At 33.2% G+C, this 17,460-nt stretch overlaps 1 protein-coding gene across 1 annotated transcript; it reads left to right on the forward strand.

The window, feature by feature from the left end:
- Window positions 1–6,662: 6,662 nt before the first annotated feature.
- On the forward strand, window positions 6,663–17,003 carry LOC127835919 (alpha-1A adrenergic receptor-like). Its single transcript, XM_052362340.1, has 4 exons — window positions 6,663–7,018; window positions 10,114–10,227; window positions 16,113–16,265; window positions 16,997–17,003. Exons 1-4 carry the CDS (start codon window positions 6,663–6,665, stop codon window positions 17,001–17,003), a joined length of 630 nt encoding a protein of 209 aa, XP_052218300.1.
- The last annotated feature ends 457 nt before the right edge of the window (window positions 17,004–17,460 follow it).

The raw sequence follows: 17,460 nt of genomic DNA on the forward strand, positions 1-17,460 counted from the left end.
CTTGTAATGAACCAACATGAATTAATTTACTGTATAATTTATCTTTAGCGTACGATATCTATAAAACAATGAAGAAAGAGGCATTATATTCCTTATTGTTCAGACGAAATTATTCGAGTCCTATTTGGACGTCTAAATCGACGGGTCGACCATTGATACCGATGTTCGCACTGAGGTATTTTCAGAAACGACGCTTGCATCAAGGCGTTTAAACAATTCATTTATTCGGCCGACGTTTTCAATTGATTTGCATGAAAATCAAATGCATGCTGAAATCATTAAAATACATGTAACAAACTATGGTATTCTTGGAAGATTTGTTGATTACCATTTCACATGTGTTAATAATGGTTCCTGATAGTGGATGATGTTTCCAAAGATTATTTCCCGAACCGCGCTTATTCTATAATCACAAACATACATGTATTGTTTGTTTGGTATTCTCGTTATTGGATGTCATGTATAAAAACGGATTTTTTATTCACATACTAATCAATGCGAGTTTTTATTTACGAATACAATCTTAGTATAACTGCACATACATGATAAGATAAAGGTCTCTTAAACAAGAAGGATTGTATTCAATTCTCGTTAGTGTACTACAATTATAAGAACATATTTCATAGTATGTAAATATTGTATGTTGACGATGCAAATAAAACTATACATCAACTATGAACAAATAATATAAAATAAAATTGCAAAATCAATCGTATATAATAAGAATCTTACGAAATTTGAAACAACTGGGAAGGATACATGGTACCTGTTTGCTTTAACAGTGCACAATTGATGCATTGCGACATTTTACCGATAAGTTTTACAGGATTAGATGACACACTATTCTCCAATAATTTATGGTATTAAATGACAACTTTACGTCGTATTTGGTCCTCAGAGACACGTTTCTCTAGCGATCATTGTAGTTAACAGCAGTAAACCTCCCTCTTTCTTGTTATGCATAATGATGCAAACACAATCGGATCCTACTAAATGCATGTCTTTGTGTTTCCTTATCTGCATAAGTCAAGTTAAATTTAAATTCCTGTCCAAATATAGAATTATGTTTAATCTTACTTTAACAAGTGTTATTCTGTGCGGACCATATATAATCGACCTCCGAATGGCACGATTCCCGGATGAGAAAGAGACATTCTTTCTGATATGACACATCGGATGTCGCCTTTGTTATGTACATACTTTAGCCATATATCGAATACATTGTCTTAAACAGTTGGTCAATGTAGTTCGAACAGTCATAACTTTATTTGAAGATTGACTTTACAGACAAACTAGAACCATTTATATGCAGTACAAGTAATACCGGTGATATATAAGATACATATGAAAAGGTCCTACACATAACCATGATGAGACGTATTACTATTTTAGTTTATTTATCCCTAAATGTCTGAATGGAACAATGTAAATACAATCCATTCTGGCTAAACGATAATTTACCAGTGCAGTAGTATTCCCTGCAGATTTATGATGCGTTATCTAATGCGTTTCCTAAATAACTCAACGTTTCGGAATTGAATTTTTATCAATAAAGATATCACGACAATTATAATGGTTTCCCATTAAAATGGTTGTCTTTATTAAATGAGGTGTTCTACGCTTAAACGAAATGTAATATTGCAGACATAAATGTACAGACTAATGATATAAAAACGCGACGCGGGAATTGATGGTAATTACAGGTCAATTGCAGGGTCGTAAGGAATTTTACTTAAATAAAGTTATATAAAAAATACACATAATTGGATCACAACGAGTGATTCGTTTTTTGGACTGTAATTAACTCACAATGCCGATTCCAAATGAGACATTTTGTTTCTCTAACTTAATACGAAAGCCACATCACAACGGACGCAAAGAGCTATACTTTGAAACGACGCCATCTGATGTCAGCGTGCGTGTTTTGAAATAACTAGTTTGGCCCAAGCAGGGGGCTTTTGTTTCCTTAAATATTTACACTTGATTTTGAAGTTAGGATTTTTCTGATAAATAAAACAATAAAGCATGGTTTAGTATATACATGTTTGCCGTTTCCTTATTATGATTTTGCTACGTAATCCAATATATTTTAGCGTTCGTCAAATAGCTGGTAGCTTCGCCCCTAACTTATTGGGGCGACCCTAAATTTGTGAGCCTATACGTTCGGGCGAAAACTATCCATTAATTGCAATCAAACTTTGATAACTATTAAATTTCATGCAGCAAATGTAGACCGCGTATGTAGGGAACAGCCTTCACCCATGCCATACAGTGTTTTAGTTCATGCGTTTTTAATTTAATATAAAAGGTGTGACTTGTAGGTTTTCGGATATTTTATTTAATGCAACTGCTACCTTTCTCAATATAGGTGCTGCAAACGTATATTATCAAATCAAGTAAGTTCGTAAAAAGGAGTGCCCTCGATTGAATTGAACCAGGTTCATCTGAAAGATAATTCTAACTCATGCATGTTGCTGTTGTTAAGGTTTCTTTCGGTTTTAAATGCGTTAATAAATAGACGTTTTTCTTAAATAAAATACTTATAAGTTTGTATATTTTGTAAAGAAACTGTCTATGATCCCAATTTTAAGTGGTATTTTACAGTGTGTTTTTTCACTTAAAAAACATGTTTTGTAATAATGTATATGTAACTCTTTACATAGCACGAAATCGACATGCTAATTTATTGAAAAAACAAGTTACGCGAGATTAACAAAATTCCAACCATTTCAACCCAAGAGTGAATCGCTTCCATTTTGAATCATTTCTTATGTACAGACCGAAACTTTAGATGTTATGCCATCGTAACAAAATTACAAACATTTAAACTCTAAACGCTGGCATAATGGTTTTGATTTTTTTCGCTGGCATAACACAATAAAATTTGGTATGTAAATAAGAAATGATTCGAAATGGAAGCAATTTACTTTTGAGTTGAAATATGAGGAATTGTGTTAAGCTGAAGTAACATTATTGTTATCTTCAATAAGTTAGCATGTCGATTTCGTGTTTTGTTAGTTACATATTAATTATTCCAAAATTAAAAAAAAACACTGTAAAATACCCCTTAAAATTTGGATTCACGGACAATTCATTAATACAATAGACACATTTGATATTTTATTTCATTTGTAATAAACGAGTCGGTATGCTTTATATTTGTCTTGATTATTGTCATTATTCTACATTCATCCTGAAACGTTTGACACTATTTCAGGAAGCGGATTATAAAGGTACGTAAGGCCATTAGAGCATCTCCTTCACATTACGTTAACAATTATCGACACATATCTGTAAATTAGATTGGCACAGGAGCGTTGATTTGTACCCAATAACAATGAATCAATGCACACAGTATGGGTGGTACATATTTTTACAAAAAAGCTTAAACGAACAGAACAATCAAACATATTTCGTATTACAATATGTTTACGTTCGGAGTTATACCGTAAAATGTTTGCCCTCAGTTCGGCCTTAGTATCTCCTTTAAATGCAACTGGGGTTTCTTTTGTACATATGTAAAACTAAAATCAAACTGTAATGCGATTATTAAGTTTAAGTGTAGCAATTAAACGATGGATATGTATCACACTGTATATGTGGTATTTAATAATGCAAGACGGTTAACTTGAAATAAGCTGATATTTCAAACGTGATAAGAGTACCATATTGAAGAGAGTCATCCATTAATAAATAAAAAATGCATACGGACAACGATGTTATATAGCAGCTTAATCAACCGCACTAAATATACATATTTCATTAGCGATTATTGGAAGCCCATTAATACCTTTATTAAAATGCAACGTTCCGATAGCTCGCAACATAATAAGCCAATGCGTAACTGCACATTTTCGTCAGTATTGTGAAGTTTAAATGTATAAGGATAATCATAATAGTTGTCATTGATAGCGTAAACATTAGCACGTGACATATGCGATTCAGATGACGCGCTTGAGAACGTTTGTCAAAATGAAACTTTAAGAAAATTAGAGACATAATAGGCAGTATGATGGCGTTAGATAACGTAATGTGTGTGTGGTCCAATAACTCTGGACTTTTACCGTGTTGTCTAAAAAAACAATTTTGCCAGTGTTAAGAGGTGAATTCATAAAGGCTATGTCGAGATTAATATAAAATAAGTATGCAGCGTATTTTGGACAGTTTTAAACGTTGAATGTGTCTTTGAAGAGCTACAATGATGCATACGAGTATAACTTTTTTAATGTGTGAGAGACCAAATCGTATCCATACCATTCGGTTTAGCAAGATATTTCAATTTTGTAAATGAGTTTTTGTCAACGCCTACAACACCGGTAAAAGAAAGGCTGGCATAACGGTCGTCTCCTGTGATATTTTAAATGTGACAGCGTGCTAATTGACATACATGTATCCGCAAGTTTGTCCAATAATTGTTTATTCAAACGAACACATTAGTTATTGTTACCGGACGTTAAAACAGATACTACGTGACGTTTCGGAATTTTAATCATTTTTGACAAACCTTTACAAAAAAACGTATGTACAAATACGAAATAAATGCAATTGTTTAAAAGTGTTTGTAAAACCATATGTCAATACAGTGACTTTCCTATAGTTTTCATAGCAAACTTGCATAACACATAAATATTAAATATAAATATTGATGGAGACAAATTGAATTATCATTTTCAATTACACAAGAAAGACATAGTACGAACATGTAAGAAGTTTTCTATATGTGCTTTGCTTTATGCATTTTACTCATTCTAGAGAATAAAGCAAGAAAAGTAAATCCTATTAAACTTTTGCATCCACGGATTTAGTTTTAATAACTCAATAATGCGACGAACTCTGCAAAACGCATGAAAACAACACACAATTCACGTTCTCTTTAAATAAAGCAGATATTGAACACAAACGAGTAATATTTATTGCTTAATTTAATCCTAAAAGTACGGTTCGCGAGTATAAACAATCTAACAAACGAAGTTAGGGACAACATAACCACCTTATTTAGTCTCGCGGCATACTGTCTGCACGTCGGTATTACTTGGAAGAGAATTTCAATGAAAATGACGTATTTCACAAAGCGACAATTTCGAGACGCAGCAAATATTTTATAGTGTGTTTTTAATTGTTTCAAAAGAGTAAAGCCCAATCAAACTGCGTTGGTTCTGTAAGCAGATATAAGCAAGTTATTGATCGCTTAATTCGTTCTTGGATACACGTAATGACAACTCGATATTGAATCAAAATTGCATCTGAGTAGTGTACATGAAACAATACAAAGGATCAAATACGATATAACACCATGTAGAAGCATACTTATACGATGGCTTTTTTCATCCGCATGTTTAAGTGCGTCATAATATAAATGGAGAGCAGTCAAGATCATTGATGCCATTCTCAAGCTTGATTAAAATGTTAATATTGAAATTAGATAAGGTATATATAAATAAAGATATCCGATATAGTGTTCCATTTATATGTCAATGAAATGGGTTGCATTGTATGCTTGATCTTATCTATACAATTAGTAATGTTTTCTCTCCGGTTTTGGTATTTATATTCACTTATGAAATGTACATTGTGTTTGTTACAATGCAATAACATCAGTAAAAAATATGTTTTCGTTTTATTAGATTACATGTGTAGTAAAGGTTGCATCTTATAATTATTTATTTGACAATTATTAAACATTTATTGTAAAAAGTTCACGTGAACCAAGTTCATTAAACAGCGCCATTTAACGTATTAATAAATACGTTTAAGTACGCAGCTCTTCGTATCTGGCAACATAGGGACGTCAAGATCCATTAAATGCGCATGAGCTGTTTCCAGCAGCCAGGCAGAACTATTGATGATATTGGAGCGTAATGATAAGCTACATTCATAAAGAGAGAAATGGGTTGGAAAATCAGCTGGCATATGTATCAGTGTTGCGTTATGAGGCAGAAAGACAGTTTTGTGCGTGCTAAATATCCGCTGAACACTGCGGTTAATTTATACGAAATTTAATTGTAATGTACACACATATATAGCGAAATTTAAATCAAACACGAATAATCTATACAGTGCAAGAAAATGCTTCAAATATAGTTATTGTTAGCGAAAAATAAATTAATAAAAAGATCTAAATAAAAATGGATTAACGCAATTGCAACAACTGTAAAAAGATCTAAATAAAGATGGATTAACGCAATTGCAACAACTGATATTTACCGTTACAGATGTTTACACCGGTATTCTTTTGTTTAATCTGTTTAAAATTATCAAGACGTGTTCGCGTTGAATTCTCGTTATATAACAATTAGGAAAGCAATCTCATAATTTAAAACATGCATTTTTGTATTTGCTTATTTGCTTCTGACATGATTAAAGGTGGTTTCTGGATTAAAAAACAGGTTTGCGTTGGGTATTAAACAACGTCCACACAATTCTCTAAATGACCTTAGTATGCGTTTGTTGTTTACATTTTATTGTACAGGTTTGAGGCTAACACATACGTGAAGAACCTTTTGCGTTATAAACGTGTTGGATAAAATTATTAGTGATATTATGGGCGATTACAACACTAAATAAACGTATCAGTGCACTCAAACGATGAATAGTGCATGATATCTGAACACTAAATAGTATTTAATCATCCAATAAAGCATTTAATACCAAAAGGTGAGCCAATGGCATCCGTTAATACAGAGGCAAATAAGTCGGTGATGGCTACTGAAAACAATCAATTGTCTACGTATCATTACAACGAGTCCGGAGACAATCACACGACCGAGATGGACGATGGAATTTATTTTTACGAGGATATTGATAAGCTTAAGACGTCATGGGTAAACGAGCCCCATGTGTTGCCACAGACCATTATATACGGCATCGTGTTTCTGTTGGGCTTGGTAGGAAATTTCATTGTGATATTATCGGCGCTCGGACGTAGGTCCAATCGAAATGTGACCTTGATGTTCATGGTAAGCCTAGCTGTGGCCGACATTCTGTTCCTGCTCGTGGTTATCCCACACGAGTTGCTCCGGTAAGAATATGATATCGCCCTGTTTATATCAAATCGTCCTGTTTAAATCAAATATCAAATCATGGTAGTTTTTTAACGCGTTACTAAGCTTACATGTTAAAACGAATGAAAGAGTTTAACATTGTTAAGCGAAAATCGTATGATGTACTTATTAAAACCGTTGACGCGTTATTGTTCCCTTTAAATGTGCATTGTGCCACTAGTTGTAGTACTCTTGCATTATTTGCCGTGATAAGTTTATATAAATAAAACCATTCACTAACTCACATTTCATGTATCAATGCAACTATAAATATTATTTACACATGGTTGTTTCAGCAATGTATGTGTCGCTAAACTTTAAACAAAGGTCCGGAATATTTTAGCATCGACAATTCTGTAGAAGTTGGAGTTTCAATTTGATTGTATTTATACATGTAAATAATCTTAAAGTTATTTAATTAAAAAACTTAACTGCGAATAGCTATATATCGTATAGTGTGTTATCGTCGTTGAAATTTTCGTATAGGTATTAGCAATGAATTGACCTAGAAAGTCGACTTTGCAACCTTCTGTTCATTATCTGCTATGAATATGACATGAGTTGACTCCATACAGATATTTACAGTTTTAACGTTACGGACGATGTAGCAATATGTAATATCCAATTATTATATACATTATAGACTGTTATATTAGATTATGCAGACTTTTTGAAAATTATATCAACAATATGTTCTGGTCCAATCAAATAATTATGTAAATAAATGATACTTATTATACATAATATTATATGTAAATTACAGGTTTAAGTGTTTTTATAAAATGGTAATATAAACTGAACACTATAACACAATCGTAGTTATATAACGATTTCATTAGGTGCGCTTACTTTACATGTTAGCTCATGTCTTAGCATGTGTCGGCGCAGTAAATGAAACAATAGAGGTTAATCTCAATTAGGTTGGATTCAGCAGTTATCAAAAGTCGTATTGTAAAATGTATGCTGTAAATTTTCAGTTAAAATAAATAATACATACATACATACGAATGTTATGATTATAGAAACAAATATATCAGTTATACATTGTATTGCATATATAAAAACAAAAATAGCTCTGTATTAACACATCGTCAACGTGTCATACGTTTATGAGTCGATAACAAATTCGTTTTTATTAATAAACATAGTATTCTCTGGGTATTGAATTAAACTGATAAATGAATTACATGTATTAAACATGTAAAAATAGCATAAGTGATTGAGCAAACACTCCCTGAGCGCAAAACATTGTTTTGGTGTTCTATCGCATTGGATCAGTTGTTTAAGCTAAGCGTTTCTCCAAATATCACGTTTGAAAATGTGATAAACATTTCACCAAGTCATGGTTTTTCCCAAGATATTAATCACTGACATGTGCTTGTATCTATGTTATCGGGTTTTATCTTAAATAGTGCACAGTGATCACGACGTACTTTATCGTTCCACATTGTGGTGCACGTGTTCCTTTAATACAATAAGGTTTGACTATATGCCACTGTAAATAATTGAAAATAAATACATTATAAAATGCAATAATTGTTATCATCTGTTGCGTAAAATATGCACTAAGCATATTTAATAAACTGGCAACACACACTTTTGTATACATACGCATTGACATAGTCATCAACACTCACTGTATTTACGTTGAAAGGTGTATTGATGATTTGCGAAATGCAAGCACACATTGACAATTGGCTATATGTGTTAATGCTGTAGTATAAACTCTATGTATTTTCGTCAGAAACAATGATCATCGTTTGCCATTTAGGGGAAGTTTGATTTCATTTCTATGTTTATATTTATTTGTAAATTAATAACTATCCGAACTATATATGTTGCTGATTTAGCGCTGCGTTGAGTTGTGTTTACCTCTAGTTGTCGTTTAACAAGTTTACTATTTATATACAATAGCATAATTTGTAAATCTCAACGACTATATAGTGAGTATGCAAACTTATTTGAACTAAAATAAATAAATTGAATAATTATGATATATGGATTCGCGAAGAGTTGTCCAAATTTACATCCTTCTGCAATACTAGAACAAATCCTTGAACGTGAATTTAGTCAAAACGAGTACATTCAAGAGATCTTCCAACTACAAAATGGTAACGTTTGGGCTAGATATTCATTTCTCATCATTATCAATATTTGTCAAAATATTTGTTTCGAAAGTACATTGGCTAAGTTTGAAACTGGGCCACGTGGGATATAAAAGGACGTGGATAAATAAAAGAAAAAGCGCGTAAGCGAAAAGGGCCAGTATGCGTCAAATATGTCACTACGTTAAATTTTGGAACCCAATGATTTGCCCACTTTAAAAACAGTTTGTGCCAATCTGAAAGCATTACGCTTAGTTGTGTTTATATATGTGACTATAGTAAAACCTAGAAACTCGCTTCGAACACTTACACCGTTTAATGTGATACCAAAATGTGTTTGCAAAATATTGTTATTGTGTTAAACAAACACTGCTTCCATGTGTTGAGGAAGTGTCATTTAACTGTGTACACGCTGGCTTTTTAACAGTTCTGTTTCTTCAGAATATTTGCGTCAACGCGTCGCTTTATATTTAGACTCGTTGTTTTTACGCATTTTAAACGATCAATTATCTGTGCTTTTTGATTGTCACGAAGAATACACAACTAAAATAGAATACAATCAATAGAACTAATTGACCTATGAATACATGTTTATATTTATGTTAAGTGTAGGATACATTAGGACAGACACAAATGCAATGTGTGAAATGCACGTTATTCAACACAAATATCGTTTACCTAAGAACCTCGACTTACGCAGGCTGGGGAACTTTTGGTATAATTTGTTCACAGGAAAAATAGTAAACCAAACCATGCGTCGCATCGAATTAATTAAAAAAAAGTATATAAGTTGTTAACAATCCATCAGTCCTTGTTATATTATTTTGTCATACGTTGTATTTGTTTCTGTAACGTTATTCGTGTGTTGTTTATAGAACATAAAACAAATAATGAACCTTGTTTTAAATGTCAAAAACATGTTTATTAATAAATGAACGTATTTGGTAGTATACACTTATATTTTATAGGATGATTCTTGGTGAATGGCCAGGTGGCCGAGCGTTCTGTAAAGTGTCTGGTTTCATTGAGATGCTAACGGCTGTAGCCTCGATTCTCAATTTGACAGCCGTCAGTTTTGAAAGGTAAATGTATTTTGGCCGATGTTCATTTCATGTTCACTCGTTGTGATAACCCTGCGAGAGTAATGTTCTTGTCATCGGAAAGTGTTGTTTAATCCTAAAAAGCAAATAATGTATTGACACTATTCTTAGTAGTATAATCATGGTAAATATAGTATTAATTGTATTTGGAGCATAATCTTTAAATTGTTGTTTGTTTGGATAATATGGGTTTACAATTACTTGCATGCAGATAGTCGGTGAACTTGTCTGCATTTAATCATCATTACGATAAGAAGTCACGTTCACTGCCTACATGCATGAATGAGACATAAGAGCCATTTCAAAAAACCTTTGTAAATATTGTTTTACACAGGAAGCATATTGTTTAAACTGAAGTAAATTTCAGATACAGTTCTTGATATACAATACCAATTAAACTAAGTGTCAGGCGATTGACGAGGTTAAGGCACTGCGTGCCGTATTCTGCGATAATAAAACAACTTATGATCGAGGCTGGCGCCGATTTTTTATCACAAAACGTGCGTCAATTTTAATATGTTCCTCTCAGACTGAATTACGTCTTACATGTAAAATTGTAAAGTGCGCCGTGTGTGGGCAAATGCTGTATCATCATTTGGCGCCATTAAAAACAGGCGTTCGTCAAGGCTCCATTTGTTCCAATTATTAGTCCTCGCTTATGTAAACGATATCATGTCTGCTCTGAAAAACATCCAGCTGACGACAACAGTCTTTAAATAAGTGTAAAATATCCTATTACTTCATTCATCATGTTTAATAACAACCTTGCAACCATACATTCGTTGTCCAGTCTTGCCTTGGTTTAACTCTGCGAACACTGAATCTATTCGTTCAGCAGGACAATGAGTAAGCCGCCTCACCCACAATTAATCATAAAGTATATACATATTTTAGAACTTGACACCCACACGCACCTGGATCTTTCCCTATCCTATGGCACACAATGATGAGCTCGCATCTCAATGAGTCTAACAAAAGCTTGGCGACTTATCGGTCGTTTTAGATAGCTTAAAAAACTGCCTTACTCGCTACAGTATTTTTTCTTACGTATTCACTCTACACTTGACTTATCTGAGGTTGACTGGGACCATTGTAGCGAATATGCGATTCACGAACTCGAATCAGTCAACATGGGATATTCTGTATATGGAAAGAAAAATCAACAAATTGAAGTATCCAACAGCTACTGAACGACCAAAACGGGATACACTCTCGGAAAGAAGGAAATAGGGAAACAACATCGCCAACTTCTATTTTATAAAATGACACATGGTCTGTCACCACTCTTAATGTCAGACCTGATTTCAAATATAAACCAAACAAAAGCAGACGGATACAACCTAAGACACATTCGACAAGCAAGAGCACGCGCGAAGACATTGTGTCTGTATGTCTTACCCAAAATAATACGTGAGTGGAATTAACTGTCAATAACAATTTAAAATTTACCTAATATAAATCGTTTCAATACGCCAAAATATAGATAAAAACGAATATGTATCCATTTTTATTGTGGTTCACGAACTAGACAAATCTTGCACACACGTCTTCGGATTGACGGTTTACCGTAACGGGTTGAACTTCGACCTAAACTCCCTCTTGCGCTATTGTGGTTACCCGGAAACAATGGAGCACTTTCTTTAAAGTTGTCAACATTATCGAAACCTCAGATCCCACTGCTTTGTCAACATACCGTGTCCAATTACTAAAAGAAAGAAACATGGAACTTGGAATCAACCGATTCTTTTGTGCAGAAAAGGCATTTTGTTCCGCGCTCTACAGAAATATGTCATAGCACCGGAACGCTTTTAAACACACATGTAATCGGCTCTCATCTGCCCTAAAACAAACCATGTACCATGACTTGTGCGAGACTGACCGTTCATCTAAGCTAGTAAAATATATTTTAAAAAATCGTTTTTTGTTTACATTCCACTTATATACGTTCTACTCCTTGTTCACATGTTTAACCATTTTCACATGACAACTTAACACTTACAGTTCGTCTCCTGACCACACTGTTTAAAGTCGCAACTTCAAATAGACGGGAATTAATTAATATACCTCTCACAGCGACCTTTCTGTCCAACCTATGACACATTAAATTACCTTTTTTAAGAGATCATATTAACATGTTTGTAAGGATCGCAGAACGCCGTTGAAATATAATTGAACTATGGATATATACGAGAAGTTTTTGTATAGTTTTACTCGTATGTACATACATGTTTGATAAAACATGTTATGTTAACGGACATAATTATATTTATTGTTCGAAAGTTATTCGCTGCTTTCAGAAATCCATACTTGGTTTTTCTTCTCAAGACGACTCACTAGATGACTGTTTATTGAAATCAGTAAGGTCTTAAAATAGAAGATTCTTACTATAGATACGCTATTGCTTTAGGTATAAACTGGATAGGTTTATAATGAGCAAACATACGATCAACGATGCTTACTTATCAAAACAGTCCTATGTATTCAAAGAGCTATCAGTTGATATCAGATCACTTGAGTTTAAAAGTTGTTAACAGCTTTATATACGTGTATAGTAGGCTGATGTACATTTTTGTGGACACAGCATAAAAAAATCAAAGCATACCCACATGTTCAAAATATGTTCGTTTCGTTCGCTTACATACATAGGTTTTGTTATTGTGTATGAATCAACTGCGGTGTAACGTATGTATGTGCTAACAAAAATAATATCACGAACTTTGTATTTTATTTTAGATACTTTGTGATAGTGAATCCTATTCAAAGCCGACATAGATGTACCGTCGGAAACACACGGAAACTTCTAGTTTTCGTTTGGATCATGTCAGCATGCCTGTCGGCGCCGTCATTGTTTGTGGAGGTAACACATGCTTAACGTAAACACATATAAACATATACAACGAAAACCTTATAAAACTTGAATGTACCCCTTTTGAGTTGAGAGTTTGATTTAACACATGCCATTGATAAGATGACTACAAACTGTTCAATTTTACGATACAATCATTCATCAATGAACATCCGAAACTTAAGCACGGGGGTATGTATGATTGTATCATTGCGAGCTTGAACATGGTAAAACGCGATAAACTTATAGTTCACTTTCAACGTCATCATTTCAAGACGGCCCTTAAACCAGGACAACAATACATTCATTCAAACAACACTATTGCTCTTATGAATACTCAGGAGTGCAACTGTCAAGGTGCAGGCCACATACCGCATGTGCTTAAAAGTCCGATCGTCACGCACAAATTATTTAATCGTGATAATGCACATCATTAAGTAAACGTATCACACATAAACTTTTTAATAAAAATGTAACTCATAACTAATGTATTCAAGTGTGAAAGTTTTTACGTTAGACAAGTCACTTAGTGAGAGTTGCTTTTAAAAAGTCTCCAAATACACAATTCAGTCTACCGATAATCACAAGCCGATATAACACACACATATCGAGGTACTATAATCCTCTATACACGCAATAATTTTAAAATAGAACAATTCACTGAAGATATTGTCTCAACAAATATAAGCACATCATTTGGAATATATATCCTGAAAATCGGATATTGCATATTTAATGCATACAGAATCGTGCTGTAATTATAATGCACACCGTTGTTAATGGACTACTTAACCAGTAAACAATTGAAATTGTATACGCAAGCACTTCTTTACAGGTACACAATATTCAACACTTGTACATAACATATCATGTAACAATTAATTAAACTATCAAATGTAAAATGTTAAAATGTTAAAATGTAGGTTCGCATTTTGGCTCTTAGAAATGCATACAAGATCAATAATCTAGTTGATTACTCTGAAAAACTATATATTATTTCAAAACATTGTGTGCGCGTTGGTGTGTGGATGAAGCAGACCGTCAGTGTCAAAATAAACATACATAGCGCATATAACGTGTACTGTAATTTGAATTAATATGCTGTAGCATTTGATGAAACTACCACCAGAAACTGTGCGACACAATTTTACTGTATATGAGAAGAAAAGTATAGAATCCAAATGAGCATATTTAAATTAAGTTCTAATTGTCTTGAATTATAAGTTAACAGATTAAATATGAAGAAGACCGAAAGTGGAAACTCTGTAATATTTTTTTTGCGAATCAGAATATCGGGTTTTACTGTGCTGTCCAGTGTATAACGAATTTCGTATACAATTTAATATCAGGACATCCTGGCCTAACATAACTAAATTTATATAACATTGTATTGCGCAAATATCTAAAACTAATCATATTGAAACTTGTTTGGTAGACGCGTTAAATATTAGATCTGAGAAAGTAAATATTTGAGCTGCTTTATAATGGCATGTTTACACAAAAATGTAATGCATATTCTTACATTTTATTTGCTATAATGTAAACCCTTTTTTATGTTCATATTTATTCAACAGTAAATAAATCATTGCGTAATTTGTATGATTCTCTGTCCTGGCCATCTCTCGTTTGCATACATGTTTTTGCTAATGGCAGAATGCTGGATTGCCAATAATCTTTGACATAAAAAGAGTATTCTGTTCTAAGTATGTAATTATACTATTGCAAACCAGATACGTACACATGCGAAACAAAATTATAAGCAATTTGCATATTAAGTTCATGACAAAAAACAATCTCTTTTTTTAGGATACACAAAACACCACTTACTACAATAACGTGACTTCTTTCACCATGATGTTATGTGCTGATCATGGTCTCCAAGACAACATGCGTATCTACTACGCGGTCTACCAGATTCTTATCATGTTCTGTATACCCACCATCCTTATGGTGTTTTGCTACACTGTCGTTATATACGTCCTTTGGATCAGTGGCCGCACGCTTGTTAAGATGACATCCACGAATCCAACCAATGTGTCATATCACTCGTAAGTTTGCCATGTCTAGTTAGTTTCTATATAAAACAGATTCTAATCATGTTCTGTATACCCACCATCCTTATGGTGTTTTGCTACACTGTCGTTATATACGTCCTTTGGATCAGTGCCCGCACGCTTGTTAAGATGACATCCACGAATCCAGCCGATGTGTCAAATCACTCGTAAGTTTGCCATGTCTAGTTAGTTTCTATATAAAACAGACTCGTAAGTGCGTGTCTTCAAAAGATCAATTACTTTAAACAAAAACCTGTGTACAGTTGTTCTTATGTTTAAAATATTAAATATATAGAATTATGAAAGTGTACGATTCCGTTCTAAAAAGTGAAGAAAGCTGTTATGTTGTTTTGATAACATTATGATTGCAAAATTTCACAGTAACAGTATATAACAACATAACGATACTTATTAGATGACCACACACTTAAATGGAAATACATATTCCAGTATAGATTACACACATTGCCACGAATATTCCAATATGTCTGTGAAAACACGATATGATATCCTAGAGCATGCCACACATCTAAAGATGTAAAATACACATCGAGACAGTAATACAAAACGGTAGTATTTAAGATATTGTGCAGATTGTATAATGGTCAATACACACAGAAGGAAACACCATTAATGCATTACTGGTACCACGAAACTTGTTGATGATACAGACAGACAGACAAAAATAAAGTACAACTGACAGAAATACAAACATACTTACACAGAGGTTTGTTTTAGACTTATATATAATAGTACATCGACATCATACTTAAATATGCACATTTGTTTCGTAACAACATAATAATACCAAATTATCATTATGTCGTATAAAAATATCAATTAAGAATACAAATAAATACAATCGATGACACAAATACGAATTAAGATCTATCAATGGAGTAATCAACTGTGTTAAACAATATTATAACGTATAAACTGTCTTTTTACTAATGTTTTTTTTCTTGCAGGTACCTAGGCGTAAACAGACATGACTCAAATGCCTCCAGCAGCTCCATGTCGACCGGTACGCCAATCCAAAGTCGGGGCCAGAGGTTTTTGATAGACAGGACAGCAGGAGTGAACAACACCGTGATAAATGCAATCATAAAGGACGCAAACAGGTAAGCAGTTATTTTTACTTGAATAAAAAAACTAACCAATACAACTGATTGCATTTAATTAATAAGATATGTAATGAGTCAAAAATATTTACGTTTCAGAATATAACAGTATACACAAACAAACATTGAGCGTACATACACTTTAACGTGTATAATTATCATAATTGCTCACAAAAATAATAAGAAAATAAGAAAACCCGTTTCTAGGCGACTGTCTTATTAAACGTCAAGTACAGGGTAATTTAAGCATAACATTTTTCCTATAAACGACCGCCCTCCACGTAAACTTAATTGTGTTATCAGATGCATTTTCCCTAAATCATTCACAAGTAAGGCATGTTTTCAAATATTCTCTAGTTTATTCAAAATTTATCTGACAGAAATTTTAAGACTGGACAATGTCGGATATTAAATGATCAATTGTTCATACGCGCGCACACGGAACGCAATTAAGAGGGATAATTCACTAATGCCTTTAGCGTGCTGTTGTACTCTTCAATTGTCAGTTAGCAGATCAAAACGTAACAACACGTAAACACACGGCATTAACTGACTAACTATTCATTGACAAATACTTAACTTGACATGTATCAACATCACATTCAACGGCAATTTACTACAAAAGTCGAGCGTACATATTGTTGAGCTATAGTTTAACTATAACAATACTACTTACAATATACTAGTTTACTATATATATACTGCATTGTTACTTATGTTATTTGTTACAGGTCATAAAAATGCTGATAATTGTGATTGTTGTGTTTCTGGTCTGCTGGGGGCCAAAATTGATATTTCGCATTCTGAAATATTCGGAATTCAGGGTTCATATGCATACCCAAGATCATTTTAAACTCCAGGTAAGACGTATGTTCGTATTTTGCTAATTATTGTTACTCATGCAATTACACGATATTCAATAAATACTAACATATAACGCGCCATATTATACTAATACAATGACAGAGCAAACATGTTGATTCAATATCGTAATGAACTACTTACAAACATATTAATTCACTCAGGGAGTCATGCACGATTGGAACATGTAAAAATGTGGCAAGAAAGGTGGGAAAAACGTCGGGTTATTAAGTTCGCATAGGGATAATTTCGCTCAAGAATTATTTCGAACTTCCCATTTTTAATGATTTTGTTAGCAGCATTAATAATTCGAGCCAATTGTCATTAACTCCAC

The sequence above is a fragment of the Dreissena polymorpha genome, chromosome 6, assembly GCF_020536995.1.
Source record: "Dreissena polymorpha isolate Duluth1 chromosome 6, UMN_Dpol_1.0, whole genome shotgun sequence".
Classification (NCBI taxonomy): Eukaryota; Metazoa; Mollusca; class Bivalvia; order Myida; family Dreissenidae; genus Dreissena; species Dreissena polymorpha.

Excerpts from the sequence above, each read along its gene's own strand:
- LOC127835919 (XM_052362340.1), top strand. The coding sequence starts at position 6,663 with ATGGCATCCGTTAATACAGAGGCAAATAAGTCGGTGATGGCTACTGAA. Across the intron at positions 7,019-10,113 it reads ATCCCACACGAGTTGCTCCG|GATGATTCTTGGTGAATGGC; the intron begins GTAAGAATATGA and ends TATATTTTATAG. Across the intron at positions 10,228-16,112 it reads ACAGCCGTCAGTTTTGAAAG|GTACCTAGGCGTAAACAGAC; the intron begins GTAAATGTATTT and ends TTTTTCTTGCAG.